This window comes from Mastigoproctus giganteus, chromosome 13 (assembly GCF_048544385.1).
Source record: "Mastigoproctus giganteus isolate SK-2022 chromosome 13, ASM4854438v1, whole genome shotgun sequence".
Taxonomy (NCBI): domain Eukaryota; kingdom Metazoa; phylum Arthropoda; class Arachnida; order Uropygi; family Thelyphonidae; genus Mastigoproctus; species Mastigoproctus giganteus.
In genome coordinates this window covers 73,956,806-73,975,392 of record NC_143587.1, presented here as the reverse complement: position 1 = coordinate 73,975,392, position 18,587 = coordinate 73,956,806, and the positions used below count along the sequence as shown (strand labels likewise).

The 18,587-nt window shown below is 38.2% G+C and overlaps 1 protein-coding gene across 1 annotated transcript in view; it reads left to right on the top strand.

The window, feature by feature from the left end:
- The window catches only part of LOC150076167 (uncharacterized), a 202,347-nt gene that overhangs the window by 172,554 nt on the left and 11,206 nt on the right, over positions 1–18,587 (top strand). Inside the window, exon 9 of the mRNA XM_090387505.1 lies at positions 13,414–13,503. Within this exon, the coding sequence (XP_090243631.1) occupies positions 13,414–13,503 (90 nt within the window). The remainder of the gene's footprint in view (positions 1–13,413; positions 13,504–18,587) is intronic.

Sequence of the window (18,587 nt, the reverse complement as noted above, 5' to 3'; positions counted from 1 at the left end):
CTACGTATCGCTACCGGAGCATTTCGAACATCTCCTGTCCAGAGCTTATACGTCGAAGCAAACGAACCACCGTTATCGCTTCGTCGTAAGCAGTTGTCTCTAAAGTACGCCTTAAAACTGAAATCCCTGCCAGACCATCCTATGTGGCCATTCGTTTTTGAGCCACGATGGGAAAATTTGTACAACACCCGTAAGACTGCCAATCGTCCTTTTGGTATTCGTCTCCAAGAGCTACTCAAAGAACTTAATATGAAGGTAGACAAGGTTGCCCAAACACCAAAGCAACACTTTCCACCCTGGCATGCTCGTGTCCCGGCATGTGACTTGTCCCTTAGAAATTGGGGAAAGTCGGACACTCCATCTTCGGTCTACCTGCAGCTTTATTCAGCACACCGAGCTGCATATTCCGACTTCGCGCCAGTCTACACAGACGGTTCGAAGTCGGAATTATATGTGGGATCTGCTGCTGTCTTTACAGACAGCACTACATCGGAGCAGATTCCCTCTGAATGCAGCATATTTACTGCAGAGCTGCACGCAATTGAGTTAGCCTTGGATCACATTAGTAAATGCCAATACCAACGGTTCATTTTATATTCTGATTCTCTCAGCGTGTTACAGGCTTTAATATCTGTGAGATATAATCCTCATCCAGTTCTGTCTAGCATTCAGCAGAAGATTCACGTCCTCCACGAACGCGAATATGACATCCGCTTCTGCTGGATTCCGAGCCACATTGGGATTAGGGGAAATGATTTGGCTGACGCCGCAGCCAAATCAGCAATTCCCAATAATAACCGCTGCCTGTTAGTCCCCTATACAGACTACAGGCAAATAGTACATCAAAAGTTACATTCCCAATGGCAGGATTCATGGAATAGACAGACTGCGAATAAATTACATCGCATAAAGCCTGTAATTGAACCGTGGCAGTCTAGTCTGCGCAGGAATCGTAAGGAGGAAGTTGTTCTTGCCCGGACCCGCATAGGACATAGTCATTTGACTCATTCATTTTTGCTGAGGGCTGATGACCCTCCTATGTGTGAGTCCTGTGGCACAATTTTAACAATTAGACACATTTTAGTTGAATGTCCAGATTTTAGCAATATCCGTTTTACCGCTTTTATTCATCTGACTGAGCCGTATACACTCAGTCAGATTTTATCTGACAATGACAATGTGTCTGCTGTTTTTAGCTTTTTAAAAACAATAAATATTTTTACTCTTATATAAAATTTTTACATTGTGCTTTTATATATTTGTTATACCTTTTTGACATAGTGACCTAACTAATTAGGTCACTGAAAATTTAAAAAAAAAAAAAATTTATAAATGACCTGGACACTCAGTCAGATTTTATCTGACAATGACAATGTGTCTGCTGTTTTTAGCTTTTTAAAAACAATAAATATTTTTACTCTTATATAAAATTTTTACATTGTGCTTTTATATATTTGTTATACCTTTTTGACATAGTGACCTAACTAATTAGGTCACTGAAAATTTAAAAAAAAAAAAAAATTTATAAATGACCTGGTCTTGGCGCATTATAGCCTTAGTAGCTAATGCGCCAATAAAACCAAACCAAACCAAAGCATTGAGTGTGGTGCAGGGTAAAGTCACTCACATTCAGGCCTTAGGCAGAGGAGTCAGTTCGAAAAGTCGGAGACTGTCTCCTGAGAAAGACAGTGGATCAAGTGCTGCTGTTCCCCATACCACAGGAGAAGGGCAAAACTATCCAGCCCCACCAACTGGAAGTGCTTCTTGCACAACTGTGCTAGTGACCACTCAGGAAGGAAGGAAGTGCCAACGCGTCAAGTGGAGCATCGACATAATTATTTTTATTTATTTATTTTTTTTTTTGGCTGATGCTGCATAAGCTCATACACATGCTTTCTTGCATCACATGCCACTACTACTATTATGTACATCATATGAGCATACTACAAAATAACCAAGAATGTACAGGTTGAGACTACATACTACTAGTTGTTGAAATGATTCCCAGATATGCAGGTCACCAAACAGTGAATTAACCGACTAGAGAAGGACCATCATCATCACGAAGAATCTGATAGCTCCTGCAATCTTGAACAAATCAAGCAGGACATGAGCAATCAACTACAAAGAACAAAGAATATGGATAACATGGAACCAGAGGAGGAAGAGGAGCAAGAAGTACAACATGGAACCAGAGGTGGAAGAGCAAGAAGTAGTACAACACGGAACCAGAGGAAGAGCAAGAAGTAAAACCCAGAGCAGCTTTAGTGGAATAAGATGAGGTCATGATATTCAGAATAGAAGACGAATGGAAGAAGGCCCTAACAGAATTCAGAGGACCCCACAAAGACCCATGTGATACCGAAACATACCGGTGCCCAATAGAATCCTGCGGAGAGTCACAGACCAAATCAACTGGCAAATAATACCACATTACCTCGAAATCAATGGCTCAATACTAGAGGCCATAGCAACAACTACGATTAATGGAAGAGAAACGAGAGACCAGCAGCAGAAGAACTGAAAAAAGAAGCAACTGCCAGCATGGGAAAGAAGAATTTAGCAGAAGATAGAATTAAGAATCAAGAAAGGCCAATTGACCCAGTATCAAAAGGGTAATAGGAGTAAGAAATTGTTGGAAAAGTGAAGAGCATCCTCAAGAGGGGGAAATTTGGTCTCATGCAGCCCACAGCAAGCATGAGACCAAAAATCAGAGAATAGAGGGAATACTTGGACCCATTGAAGCAGAACCTCCTCGCATTCAGCAATAGACTATGCTAATACAAAGAGAGTTCCCAGAGGAAAATGAACTGAATCTTTGATGAGGACCAAAGAGGCTTCTACAAGAAGAAGGCTGAAGATGATTGAGGAGCTCTGGGGCAAATATGGGTCAGTGAAGTAAGACATAAGAGCCAAGCCCCATGGATAGAACTAGAATGGAAGAAAACCAAGGACATACAAGAGATGAGAGAGTGGGAGATTCAGGAGGAAAAAGCAAAACAGTATCAGGAACTCCCACAACTGGCAAACCCCAGAAATAGATACCGTCCACAACTACTGGTACAAGAAGCTCACTTGCACACACAAGCACCTAGCAGAGCAGTTTCACCCGAATGATAAGGCACTCAGAGACATTCCCGAAGTTTCTCACTCAAGGAATTGTATATCTGAAGCCTAAAGACCAAGATACAAGAAATCTGGTGAAATACAGGCCAATCACCCATCTCCCAACAATGTACAAGATCCTGACCAGCTGCATAACCAAGAAGATATCAGACCACTTGGAGAGCCAAAACATAATGGCCAAACAGCAGAAAGGATGCAAGGAGTAATTAACCATAGATGCTGCAGTTATAGAGCAAGCCTGCAAGAAGTGTCACGACCACCCGTACATGGCCTAAATCGGTTACAGCAAGGCCTTCGATTCCTTGCCTCATAGCTGGCTAATAGAGTCTCTGAAGATGTACAAAATCAATCCAACAGTGACTTCCTAGAAACAACGAGCGTGAAATGGAGTACCGCCATTAAGGTTGACAACATCACTCTTCCAAGGTCCTTGGTCAGAAAGCCGTCAAGAACCATGTTCCAGAGGAGTGAGTCCAGGACGGAGCCCTGTGGGCATCCTGTATACACCTGTCTTATTGTTGAACATTATGGAGCTGCGACTGTAACCATCCGGTTTGTTAAGTAGGTTTTGATGCAACTGTATATGTTAGCAGGCAGGTTGGCCCTACGGAGCCTTGCCGAGGACGCTTGGCCACCATAGGGGTGTCAAACGCCCCGGCAAAGTCTGATGCTATGGTAAGAAAGTATTTCTGATTTGTTGTGGCTGCGGAATTTGTGATATTTTCTAGGGCATCTGTGGTGGAGTGCCCTTTCCTGAAACCATACTGGTTTTGAGATGTTTGGCCAGTGTACCTTGCTTCTATCCTGTTATGGAGGAGGTGCTCCAGCAATTTGCTGAGTACTGACAGAAGTGCAATGAGCCAGTAAGACTCAGGAAGGTCTGATCATTTTTTAGGAATTTTAAGCATGAGGCAAAGCCTGGCAGTTCTCCACTCCAGTGGGAAGTAGCCCACCTTAAGGCAGTGATTGAACAGATCTAGAATTACCTCGAATGGTCTCAGTGGCCTTTCTGACACTCTCAGGCTCCAGCAGGTCACAGCCTAGTGATTTTTTGTTTTTCAGCTTCATCGCGGCTATGTCTAGTTCTATTTTGGTGAAAGGGCTCTCCTCTGAGTCAGTGTGATAGTTTTCATTTTCTTCACATAGTAAGTTCTGGTTTGGGGTGACATGATCCAGATGTTCTGGGAACATGGCATGTAAAATGTTGTTGGTGGACTCCTGCCACGTTTTGGTGAAGGTACCCTGTGGTGTTTTTGTTGCCGGTATAACCTCTCCTTTGGGGAGTTTGTTGGTGGTTATCCTGTATACCACCCCTCAAGGGTCGACATTTCCTGTTACGAAGACCAAGTTTTCCCAAGTGCTGTTTCCGCTGGCGTATCAGGGACTTGTATTCATTTCTGGTTTCTTGGTATTGTTGGTGCAGAAATTCCACCTCAGCTACTGGCCAGGAATGCCAGGCACCCTGGAACAGTTTCCTTTTTCTTTGACCTTGGTGCCTGAGTTGTTGTAGCTTCTTACTCCACCAGGGTATGGCCCATTGGATAGGGTTTTTGTGCAGGTGTGAGTGGTGTGCCCAAATGTTTGCAGTTCCCATTATAAGATTTACCACTGCTGTCTGGTGCTGGTCCTGGTTTAGTCCTTCAGTTTGTAGTAGGGCTTACAATACCGGTCAAAATCTTAATACCAGTATTTTGGTATTTTTAATTTATGAAACCGGGATACCGGTATTCCAAAAACAAATGTTTTTCTCAATAAATTTTGATGACAGTTAGGTGCAATAAAGTAAGGAAAAAGCAAGCACTGTAATTACTGGAATTCAAGTTTTAAATAAACATTTATTGCAATAATAAATATTCTTAGAAAAATCATTAAAAATACAGTTATTCTAAAAACAAAAAAATACATATTGTTACTGCAAAGTTTAGATATGTTTAAGCATCCACACTAACTGTCTGGACGTGAGCTCTTAAGAATAAAGTGAGCTCTTAAGAAACATAAGCAATAAATAGTATGATCATTTAAAATGGATCTAATTTTGGTACATACAGTATTTGATTAGCGGCAGAAAACACCCTTTTGGATTCTATTCTGGTACTATTGTACTGAGATAATCGTAAATGATCTCAGTCCATATTTTCTAGGCTTTGAACTTTTTTAGCAAAAATAGTTAATGTTTAACCAATATGGTTAGCCATTTTGACAAGTCACTCGTGAGCTGGATTTAGGGAATAATTTTGACATTATTTGGATTTCAGCAAAGCATTTGACTCAGTCCCACATGAGTGGTTACTTTATAAGTTGGAGCAGGCTGGAATCATAGGGAAAATCCTTAGATGGAGAGCACAATGCCTTGAGGGCACCAGGCAGAGGGTTGTGATAAATGGTTATTCCTCTGATTGGGTTGATGTAAGAAGTGGGGTTCCCCAAGGATCAGCATTGGGACCACTGTTGTTTTTGATTATCTTAAATGACATCTATGAAGGGATGGAGGGTGTGAGGTCTAAACTCACAGATGATGTAAAGATCAGTAGAGTAGTTAATGATTGCTGCCAAGCAGAGCTTCTTCAGAGTAACCTAGATAGACTTCCGGGATGGTCAGAAAAGTGGCAGCTATGCTTTAATTCAGCAAAATGCAAGGTCTTACACCTGGGGAACAGCACCCCAAAATAACTTATACACTTGGTGGAGTTGAACTAAAGTCAGTAGTGGAGGAACAGGGCTTGGGAGTAATGATATGATCAGACATGAAGTTGTCTGAGAATTGTGGACAGGTTACAATGTTACACGATGTCCTATCGATGATTTATCGAACATTTGCTAGTGGAGATAAGGACGTCACAATCACATAAAGGTGATTTTATAACCTTTACGTGATTAAATTATAAACAATTATTTTTTTTAAAATTAGTACCAAAAAATTGATATTTTTTGTATCAATACCAAAAAAAAATGACCGGGATCTCAGTATTGTAATCCCTAGTTTGTAGCATTTGGGTGTTTCTGTGTAGTGTCCCCTGGAAAAGTGGCCAGTCCACTGGATGGCATATTGGTATTGTGTTTGTCTGGTTATCTGCTGTCGGGCTAGGGTGCAGCAGAGCTCAAAGGTAATGACACTGTGGTCTGACGTGGTCAAGCTTTCCTTAACTTTCCAGGAGCTTAGATGTCCAGCCATGGATTGAGAAGCCAGTGAGATGTCAATAGTAGCCTCCTATATAGAGCTCGAAAAGGTAGCTAGGTTATTTGGCAGATTGAGAATTTTATACGAACTGCTTAAGAGGTATTCTTCTAGGTGCTGCCCATTTGTGGTTCTGTGCCTATCTGGTGTTTCACTGAACCACACCAGAGACCTACAGTTTACATCAGCTCTCCCATAATGATCTTGGCATTTGGAAGATCTGTGGTCAGGTTCTGTAGATATCAGGTAGCTGGCAGGATATCTTCCCCCCAGGTGGCAGTATAGTGAGATGCCATAGAACTTGCCCTTCAAGGTGGCAGTATAGGCACAGGCAGCCCAAGAGCAGCAGTAGTTTGGGATCTTAACCACAGCCAATGCAGATAAAAGAATAAATGGAAATAAAATAATATAATTAATAAACACTAAATTAATTACATGGTCACACTGCCCACTGAGCAAGCTACTGATGCTTTCTGTGTTTATCAATACATGCTTAGATTTTGGCATTAATTTGACAATTTTTATCCCCCCCTCCCTTTAAGAACCAATAAGCTGCACCATTTTCAAGAGCATTGATTTTGGGGAGAAAATGTGCAGCTTATATTCAGGCAGATATTTAAATAAGAGTTAGTAGGAGTTTAACTAAAGGTTCGGGGGGTCTAAAAATAGACCCCCACATCTAAACTAGGCTTGTAGGGAACAGACTTCGGTCCAGACTTATCATCGAGTAGATCCCCCTTTAGCCCTCAGAACAGACTGGATTCTTCATGGTATGGATTCAGTGAGGTTTTGATAGCATTCCATGGGGATGCAGGCTTATGTCACCATAACTCAATTAGATTAAGATCTGGGGTGGCTGCCACAGTAGGGCAAATTCTCACATTGCTGGAACCAGTCCTATGCACTGCTGGCCTTGTGCACAAAAAGCAGTGTCCACTGATAACCACTCTGCATTCTCCCACTCACCTATCCCTTTTTCCATAACAGTAACTTTCCCTTAATGCCACACTGCTCCAATTTGTACAGTAGTTTTTTATGTTTGACAGTATCAAATTTATTTCTAGCTTACAGTTCCTTATGGCACATTATTCTGTTGAAAGAATCCATTCGCAGATGGATATACTGCAGTCATGAAGAGATACACCTGGTGTGAAATAATTTTCAGATAACCTGTGGCATCCAAATGTTACTCCACTAGTATCAAGGGGAGAGTTTTTGTGGCACACACAAAAATCCCCATGAAAAAATATTCCCCACACCGTTATACCACTGCCTGCATTGTTGACATCTGGTAGGTTAGGTCCATGGACTCGTGCTGTTTTCACCATATTCTGGTCCTCCCATCTGTGTAAAAACAGTGAAATTAAGACTCAATCAGACCAAGAAATGTTTTTCCAATCCTCTACTGTCTAGTGCTGGTGTTCCTGAACCCACTCTAACCATGCTTTTTTGTTTTTTGCTGACAGGAAGAGAATGTAGTTTGGGTGCCCATAACGAGGTATGATGTTTTGTATTCTGAAATGCCTTTTGGTTTCCACTATTGTACCAGGTTCATATTTGACTGACTGTAGCATTTGTTACTCTGTGCATCTTGCCATTCAGCCAACAGCAACTGTGTTGCTGTTGGCTGAATGGCATGTGGTTGTCAGACCAGAAACTGATCTGACAACATGTATGTGATTGTCAGACCAGTTTCTGGTCTGACAATCACATGCCATTCAACAACAATGGTGGTGCCTCCGTAGCCAGGTGGGAAGGAGCAGCAGTGCGTAGCACACGCTTCTTGATTAGACTGGGGTTCAAGCCCGTCACCACCAAATTCGGAGGATGCGGAAAGGTCAGGGAATGATCATCACATATCCTGGAGCAATATGGCCTTAGTTGCTAATGCTCCTAAAAACCAAATAACGAAACAAAAAAACAACAATGGGCCCAGCACCGAACCCTGTGGGACTCCACTAATAACATTAGTCCACAAAAAGCAGTGTCCACTGATAACCACTCTGCATTCTCCCACTCACCTATCCCTTTTTCCATAACAGTAACTTTCCCTTAATGCCACACTGCTCCAATTTGTACAGTAGTTTTTTATGTTTGACAGTATCAAATTTATTTCTAGCTTACAGTTCCTTTGTCACTGCATCAGAGAAGATCTCTTAACAAACCTCATGCTGTGAGTGAAGTATAACTGCACTCCTTTCTAGATGGTTCTGCATTATTTCTTTAACCAATGACTCCATTATTTTTCCTGGAACAGAATTTAAGCTAACAGGTCTGTAATTATTTGTGTCATCCTTTGATCTCCCTTTCTGAATTGGGAATATATTTGCACATCTCCAGTCCACAGAGGGACCCCACCTGATTCCAAAGATGCTCTCATAATTATGTCTAAGGGTTCGCTTACCTCCTTTGTTGTTTGTTGTTATTTGGTTTTTAGGAGCATTAGCAACTAGGGCCATATTGCTCTGGGGGTATGCCCTGACCTTTCCGCATCCTCCGTATTTGGTGGGCATGGGCTCGAACCCCGGTCTAATCAAGAAGCGTGTGCTACACACTGCTGCTCCTGCCCACCTGGCTACGGAGGTGCCTTACCTCCTTTGCTGCCTCCCTTAATATAATTGGATGGATCCCATCCAACCCTTGTACCTTTTTTATGTTTAACTTCAACAATTTCTCTTCCACTTTCCTTGCAGTATCACAAAATCGTTCAGCTCCCTTTTAGAGTTTGATAAACTTCTGGCATTCCTTTCCTTAAAAAATTCCTCTTGTGAATGTAGATGCAAAATTCCTATTCAGCCTATCAACAGTCTGAGCAGATCCATCATCATTTAAACTATTGCTATCATTTGGACCAATGTGATTCAACCTCTTTCTTCTGCTGTTAATATAATTAAAGAAATGTTTGCTGCTTTTCTTGGCATCTTTGCCAGTGACTTCTTGTTATCTGCTTTGGCTTGCCTGACCTCCTTTATGACTTGATTGCAAACTAGTTTATATTTGACATAGGATTCTGTATCACATGATAATTTATATGCATTCCATTCATTTTTTGTCTCTGCCATGTGTCTCTCAGTAGTTCTTCTGCATCAACTTAGGTCTAAGCCTTGAACAGTATTTCTTAGTTAGTATGAAAAGCCTAGTAGCTTAGTAGCTTCTATGATTATTTCCCTTAATGCTTTCCATTTAGAATTTGTTGTTGGTAACATTATTAAATTGGTCTCACTGTATAGAATTTAAAAACTGTCTGAGACCACTGTACTCCCCTTTACGAAACCAAAAACTCTTTCCTCTACCCTTAATGATATTTACATCTTTAAGTAAATCCTTCATCGATACACTGTGATCATTGCCACCTAGTGGTGTGGTTCTTTTATCTGTAGATTCTTAAAGCATGAAGAATCATTGCTGATAATCAGATCAAGAGTATTTGCGCACGCGCGCACACACACACACACTCTCTCTCTCTCTCTCTCTCTCTCTCTCTCTCTCATTGCTTCTCTAACATGCTGCTGTAGAAAATAGTCATCCAAAAAATCCAAAAAAAGTCTTGCTGGTGTGTGAGTGACCAACCCCCATTACAAAACATTGATTTACTAGCCCGCTCTATTTTTCTGTATAGTTATTTTTCATACTCATCACTTTTTAGTAATTTATTTATCTCTCTCTCACACACGTGCACATGCACACCCACACAGTCTTTATATTTGATCACTAAAAATTATATCCACAGCATTTAGGGATTGTAGCTCTTGTATTTTTGAGTTAAGACTTAAATTTTTAGTTATTCCATACAGCAGGCCCCCGTTATAGCGCGGTTCGCTTTACGCAGATTCGCTATAATGCTATTCTTATATTATAACCCGTATCTGACTATAACGCTGTCACAGATCACTATAACGCTCTTTTACAGATTGCATTTTTGGCATATTTAAGGAAATAATTTCATTTGATGGAGTCGATAGCTTGAAAATGAATAGCGTTAAACGAAAACAGCATTAAAACATTTCCCACGCCGACTTGAGAAATTTTCCCACACTCAGTGAAATTTTCTCGCACGCTAATTTAATTGCAGTACAGTGACTTGTTACGTAGTTCCGAGATCAACATTTTAAAAAATGATCAAGTATATTGCTTGTAATATTTGCATTATATGCATTTATCGGAAGTCTAGTCATCACCCAGTACAGTATTAGACATCATGCGTAACGTAAAGTTTACTTGAACATTGTATCATAATTAATTCAACGAATGCAGTTACATTTTCGAAGAGCTAATAATGGCCGATAGGAATGAAAAAGCAACAACGTCTGGGCGCAGTACGAAGACTATAAATGTAAGAAAAAGACTGAATTTGAAAATTAAATTAGACGTTTTGAAGTGAATCGATTCCGGTCAATGACAAGCGGATGTGTGCCATAATTTAGGACTTGCAACTTTAACTGTAAGAACAATTATAAAAAAAATAAAGAATTAATTTTAGCAGCGGGAAAGATAGCTGTTCCACTGCAAGCAACTAGGACTAGGCCGGCTATTAGGATTGAAATGGAAAGACTTTAATTTTATTGAAAATAATATTCCATGCAGAATTCAGTTAAGTTAAATATTAAAAAAAAAAAAAAAAAAAAAGAGAGAGAGAGAGAGAGAAAGAGATTAGCCAATATGATGATCTGAAGAAAACTCGCCTAAAAAAAAAAAAATGTGGAACCATTTAAATCTGGTAAGGGCTGGTAGACTAGATTTAAAATCCAGGGAGAAGCCTAGTGCAGATCAAGGAGCCGAAACTTTCAAAAAAGAACTTGTTAAAATTATTGAAGAGGGGTATTATATGTTATACTTCTCAACAAGTTTTTAACATAGATGAAGCAGGACTTTTGTGGAAGTGAATGCCTAAAAGAAGTTTCATATTGAAAGAACAAAAAACATGCCAAGTTTCAAAGCGGCGAAGGATCAGTTGACTTTATTGTTGGGTGGTAATGCTGCGGGCCATTTAAAATTAATACCCCTTTTAGTTTATTTGGAAGAGGGCCAAAGTTCAACTCAAAATCCACACATTTTTCATGATTAAATTTATCCATTAAATTAAATCAATTAAATTCATTATTTTAATTGGAATTTTAAGTTTACTTTTGATACGCAAGTAGTTACCACATAATTATACATATGTAATGCAGAATATTTTATATGTGCAAATATTTGAATATTAAATATTTTGACCGATATTTGTGCATCTTTTCATTACTGTTTATTATTGATTAGGAAATATACTATGGCACCGACCGCAGCTCATAAATACATATGTTACCTTATGGGAAAGCGGTGCTCGCTTAGCGCGGATTCACTTAGCGCTCTGTTTTTCCAGAAGGAATGATCAGCGTTAAGCGGGGGTCACCTGTATATAATTAATTTGTACAAATAGATACTGAGCTTATTCTGAGTATATTCAACAAGCTTATTAGTTAAATATTTTAGGTACATCAAGAGATTTATATAGCAAAATAAAGTTCTTATCACCGCAACAGATTTAAGCAGAGAAATTCTTATGTGAGATACCATAACAAATTAACATGCCACTGCAAGTCACTAAATCAGTTTGCTGTTGCATTGCTACCATAATTTTGTTAGTATTATGAAATTTTTTATTTGGATACTGTATTTAACTTGGTTGTTTCTTGAGTTCATATTTCCATTTAAATGTTTTGTGTTGCTTAAATGTATAATGGTTTTAGGTTTGAAACAAAGTTTCCCTTGACAGGTTCATTAATAAAAAAAAAAAAAAAAGAGAGAGAGAAATCTAATTTATTTTGAAGAATTTAATCCATTAATGGTTGTGTGGGAGTATCATTTGATCCCCCCCCCCTTTTTTTTGTTATTTCATTCTGACTTTACTGGGAAGTTAATTTGCTCACCGCAAAGTACTCAACAATACTTTACACAGTAATCTCGCACAGAACATTTTGCCACAAACTTATTGATAATTTGAAGGTTTTATTAGGTAGGAGGAAAATATGCTACACAGTTGCTCATATCCTGTATGGTTTTGCACAACTGCCAGCAGGTTAAGTATTGCAAAATTATAATATTTATTTAATATAGCAAAAGCTATATTATATGAAATAAACAGTGGTCCCTTAATTAACAATGTCTTATATTTTGGTTTATAATGTGCCTCAAATTGGATTCCACGCATTTGATTAACAGTGACAGTTTCGGTCAACAATATCAGTGCAGTAACATTCGCATATTATTTTTAGCCAAGAAAAGTGCTTGTAAGCGGCAGGCTTCTTTGGTTAATCACAGTGCTCTAAAGTCACACAGTTGCATTTATCAGTGTTAGGAGTCCATCTCTCTTTGTGTAATCTGCCATAACACATCTCTCTCTCTCTCTCTCTCTCTCTCTCTCTCTCTCTCTCTCTCTCTCTCATTTTTTAAAATTTGTTTTGATTTCACTAAATTAAATCAAGTCATGGCTCCAAGAGTGAATGAAAGAAAGAAGCATTAAATCAATTTCTGTTTTTTTAAAAAAAAAGCAAGAAATTTTTTCAAAATATGAAAATGGCATTAAAGTTATGCAACAAAATTATACAAATAGATCATAATGCAATGATCTTTTTAGCTAACAGTAAGGCTTTTTTGTCAATTTACTCTGTTAATTATGTGTGTATTTGATAATGTTAGCATGGGTATTTATTTACTAATATGAAATCTTCAAATACTGTACAGTATTGTACTGTAAAGTATTGTTTTCTATGAAAATAGTTCAATTTCCAGTGGTCTCGGAATGGATTAATACTTTTAACACATATTTCATATACTGACAAACGATAATTTTTATTATGATATTAACTATGTAAGAGTTGATATATAATAACATTTCTTGTTTTATTAATGATGCCTTAATAAAAAATAAAAAAAAATCAGTGAAGCTACTAAATAGGTTATTGTATGTGCTATGGGGGTTATGGATGTGTTATGGGTGTCTGTACAGATAATGTACAGTTTTTAAATTTGAATTTAATGAACTTTTCATTTATTAGTATAGTATAATAATAAACATCTTTATATGCATATTCAAGTTTTAAATTGTGTAGAATACTCATGATCCTTTCCTGTAGCATATCTGTTAATGAAGTAGGTCATATGTTTCATACATTTAAGTCATTGGGTGTTGGATGTACGGCTCTACGTCAAAATCAGGATTTCAAGTAAGAATTTTTCTGCAAATTTCAACTGTATATTCATTAGAAATGCACTCATTGTTTAATATATGAAATTCGATTTTGATGATTATTCTAAAATTAAATATAAGTTGTGTTCCAATTTAAAATAAAGTAAGTTTTTGAAGTAAGTTATTTTAAATAATTCTGACGTCACTCTTTGATTTGTCCTCACTTAGATTTTATACAAGGTGGGATTATAAAGCAATGACTGAAGTGTGTGCATGTGATACAGAAGCATCTGCTGGTAAAATTGATACAGAAATAGTGTGACACTTGTCATTTGGGGGAGAGGAAAATGGTTGCTTGGTTTAACAGGTCCTAGTTGCAGTTGTTCCATGCTGGTGTCTGGACCAGGGTATGATTTTAATAGTAGCATTAATCAAGTATGTTGTGAGGAATGTTTTTGTTATGCACATTAGGGTCCCCTGATAACAGTGAATCAATATCTGAATGCCATTTTTAACATTGCCAACCAGATTCATCCTCTCATGCTCACAGCTTATCCACATGGTAACTGCTACTTCTTGCTAGATAATGTACCATGTCACAAGGGTACATAATTTGTGCCCTTGTGACATGGTGTATTAGGATGACTTTACCATACTTTGTTGGTCTGCTTGGTCACTAGATCTCAATTCAGTTCGGTATCTATCAATTGAAGTGGAATGATATCCGCCACCACCATCCAATCTGAGGCAACTGCAGGATGCAGTTAAGTTTATGTGGGCTAATACTTTTGTGGAACATTTTCAACATCTAGTGGAGTCTCTGCCTTGATGACTGTGCTAAAGTAGGTGCTACTCACTATTAGGTCAGTGTACTTAATAAACTGGTCACACTCAGGGAATATAACACAAATGTTGAAAATATTTCAATTGGTATTCAACAGCTCCCATTTTTCTTATCAGGTTCACTGGAAATGAGATCTTAGAAAATATAGATCCTTATTCCACAGATCTAGAAAAAACAAATCTTTATTGAGGATGAAGTACTAATTTATAATTTGTAATATAAATTGATAAAACAATAGAAGACATGGTGCATGACAGTGACTTTCTTATACTTCATTGGCCTTCTCAGCCACTAGATCTTAATCCAGTGAGTATCTGTGGAATAAGGATCTGTATTTTCTAAGATCTCATTTCCAGTAAACCTGATAAGAAAAATGGGAGCTGGCAAGATGGAAAATTTTTCCACTCCCCAGATGACATTGCAAAATTTGCTTTGTTTTTTATAATGATGCAGATACTGATACATAAGAATATATGGCAAAAATGTATTTTTAAAAGTTTTAAAGTGAGTCTTATAAGTTTTGCAATATATGATTTTTTATTTTTTTTTTAATTTAAAGAATTTTTTCAAAAAATTAAATAATTTGAGAGCTAGATTTGCTCCTGCCACTTTCTCATGCTTGATTGAATTTCTGCACTCAAGCACATAATGTGTGAATTACATCATAAATAAAAAGTCAACAATAAATCTACAAATGAAATCAATAATATTGTATGCTGACATAATTATAAAGGTTTGCTATCTTATTTTTAAGTTTTATGGAAAATGACTGCCATATTGAGAACTGAAGTGCTGATGCATTTGGAAATTTCGTGTCATATTATATATATTGCTGTTTTTATTATAAATATTAAAATTAGGAATTAAATTTTTTACACTGTCAGCTGTGCAGAATGTAAAGCCCACTAACAGCAGCAAAACAACAAGTCAATAAAACAGCATCAACGAAAAACTTGTAAGCCGACCACCAGAAAATTATAACTCAACTGAAACAGTGATATTTAAGATCAATAATTAAAATCAAAATTAAATTAATATTAGGCATCTACATTCCTCTAAAAGTAATTTTTCTGACACATGATGTTCATTTTTACTACAAACACTTGGGGTTCTCGGCACTTGCCTAAGACCCTAAGACATGAACTGCTGCATAGGTATATGCAGAACATCTAAAACTCAGATCTGAAGTCAAAAATATATGGAAGGAATATTAAAATTCATATTTACATCATTCTGATAGTCACATTATTTTTTTTTTTTTTTTTTTTTTGTTTGGACACATGCCTTATACCTTATGGCTGTTCCTGAGTGATGTTGTTATACGTGTGCCAAGTGTTTATTTTCATCTTTTGTAACAGAACATGGTCTTCTGAGTTCTGCTGATCATGCAGGCATGTTGTTCAGCAATGTATTTTCCGATGCAAAATATCAAAAAAATGTGGAATAACAAAAACAATGCCCATTGTTATTGAAGTTGCACGGATAGGGAAAGAAGAGGCAGTGATGACTCAAAACAAATGGGCCATTTTAATTTGCTGCAGGTGGCAGCAATCAAAGTGATTATAAATCTTGCACTTAGCATTGATAATGTGCCTGTTATGGTAGCCTTGTTACTCCACTTTTTAAGTGACCACTAGAGAAGAGGAGGTTGATCACTTGGTAGTAATAGGCTGTCCTTGTCATCTTATTAATTTGTCTGCTGAAAATCGATCAGTATACCTTTGTGAAAGTGGATAAATACTTAGTGAAAATTTACTACTACCTAGAAAGAAAGGAAAGATAGATTTGAACTATTTCAAATGCATGCCACTGAAGTAAAAAAATATATTTTGAAGCATGTATGTGTTGGCTATCTTTGGTTAAATGCGTAACTAGACTAGCAAAAGTCTGTTTAACAAGAGGTTAGAAGTGGTGAGAAAACCAATATGATTACTTTCAGAGTTACCAAATTGAAAAGTACAACAAGCAATAACTGGTGAGAATTACTGTCTCACGTTCAAGTCCATATTATGATCTAAAGTTTTGAAAGAAGGCAATTTCCTAATTCACTTCCTAATCCAAAGCACTTATTAATTCATTTCACAAATATATGTGGTCTCAATTCTAATCTCAACGATGTCCATTTCCACTTGCAGTATGCCAAACCCCATGTACTTTTTCTGACAGAATCTCAGTTATCAGTTGATTCAACTACTGCTCATCTCAGATGCCCAAATTATTCGCTGTATGATTCCTTTCGCCTCAAAGGTGGTACTTGTGCATATGTCCGTTCTGATATTCCCTGCCAGAGACTTTGCAATTTAGAATCTCCTCTCTTTGATCTTCTCTGGCTTAAAATCTCTCTACCTCATTGTGTCAAATTCATCTGTTGTCTCTACCGTTCTCCCAACTCGACTAATCACTTGGAGCTCTTTGACTTCCTCTCTATGCAACTTGACTTTCTCCAGTCCAACTTTCCTAACAGTGAGGTAATTTTCCTTCGTGATTTTAATGTTCACAACTCCAGCTGGCTTCCGTTTTCTAGTCACACCGACCCAGCTGGTCGAGATGCTGAAGCTTTTGCAATTACTAATGACCTAGCACAGATTGTTCATTTACCTACAAGAATACCGGGCAATCCTAATCATACAGCCAATATGCTTGATCTTTTTCTCACAAACAACCAAACAACCCTTCTAAGTACACGGTCGAAATGAGAGGTCCTTTAGGCACTTCAGATCACAACTTGGTGATTGTCTCTTCTCCAATGGAACCTTTATCTCATGGCTATTCCAACCTCGTGTTGTTTGGCATTACAAGAATGCAAAATGGGATGACTTGCATTATTTCTTTTCTTCTTTTGCTTGGTTGGATTACTGTTTCAAAACTTCTGATGTCAACGTTTGCTCAGATCGTGTCAGTGAAATTATTCTTGCAGGAACGGAATCCTTTATCCCACACTCCATTTTAAAATCTTGTCCTCTATCTAAATCTTGGTTTTCCAATAAATGTGCTAAGGCTGTTCAAGAGAAGAATGTTGCATATCGTAATTGGCTTGTTTCTAATTCTTCAGTTTCATTTTCTGCCTACACCAAAGCTCGCAACAATTGTAAAGCAGTTATTAATCAATCCAAACTACAGTTTGAACAGGCTAAGAGTAGAAAACTTGCTTCCTGCCCTAACGGTAGCCGAGCATTCTGGTCTCTTGTCAAAGCTATTGGCCGCAACTTTTGCCCATCTCTGCTCCCACCTCTGTCCAAACCAGATGGTTCTGTTGTCACTTCAGCCAAGGATAAAGCTGACCTGCTAGCATCCCATTTTTCTTCCAGCTCATGTATTAATGATCTTGGTAAAACACCTCCCACCATTCCCAACACACTTCATTCAATGCCTCCTGTGGTCTTCCGTCAAAAGGATATCAGAAGGATTTTGATGAATCTTGATGCTAAGAAAGCTCCAGGTCCTGATGGTATTTCTCCACTTGTTCTCAAAACCTGTGCTCCTGAACTTACTTCTATTCTTTGCCGCCTTTTTTCACTTTCTTATTCCAAAGGTGTTTTTCCCTTCTGCTTGGAAATTTGCTCATATCCAGCCAGTTCCTAAAAAGGGTGACAAATCCCTCCCATCCAATTATCGTCCCATTGCAATTACTTCTACTCTTTCTAAAGTAATGGACAAATCAATTAACCGCCAACTCTTAAACTACCTAGAAACCTTCCGTCTGATCAACGATCGCCAGTATGGATTCCGTCAGTGTCGATGCACTGGTGATATTCTGGCTTATGTTACCCATTTATGGACTAATTCAATGGAAAGGTTCGGTGAAACACAAGTAGTTGGCCGACCGGGCTAGCCGGGTGGGTAAAGTGCCTGCCTGGCAACCCAAAGGTCGTGGGTTCGATTCCCGTTTCGGGCTTGGATCAAAGTACTGCAAAAAAAAACCTTGGGAGGTGCATTATGGCCACAGAAGCCTATGCGCCAACAACTACCAAAAAAAGAAGAAAGAAAGAAAGAAGACAAGTAGTTGCTCTTGACATCTCAAAGGCTTTTGATTGTGTTTGGCATAAATGTCTTCTAAACAAGCTTACATCTTATGGTTTGCCAACTGTTTTTAGTAATTGGTTATCTAGTTTTCTCTCTGATTGCTCACTGAGGGTGATGGTAGATGGCTCTCTGTCTTCTAACTTCTCCACTAATGCCGGTGTACCCCAAGGTTCAGTTCTTTTCCTCTTGTATATTAATGATCTTCTTCCATTGACTGGAAATCCTATCCATAGTTTTGCTGATGATAGCACATT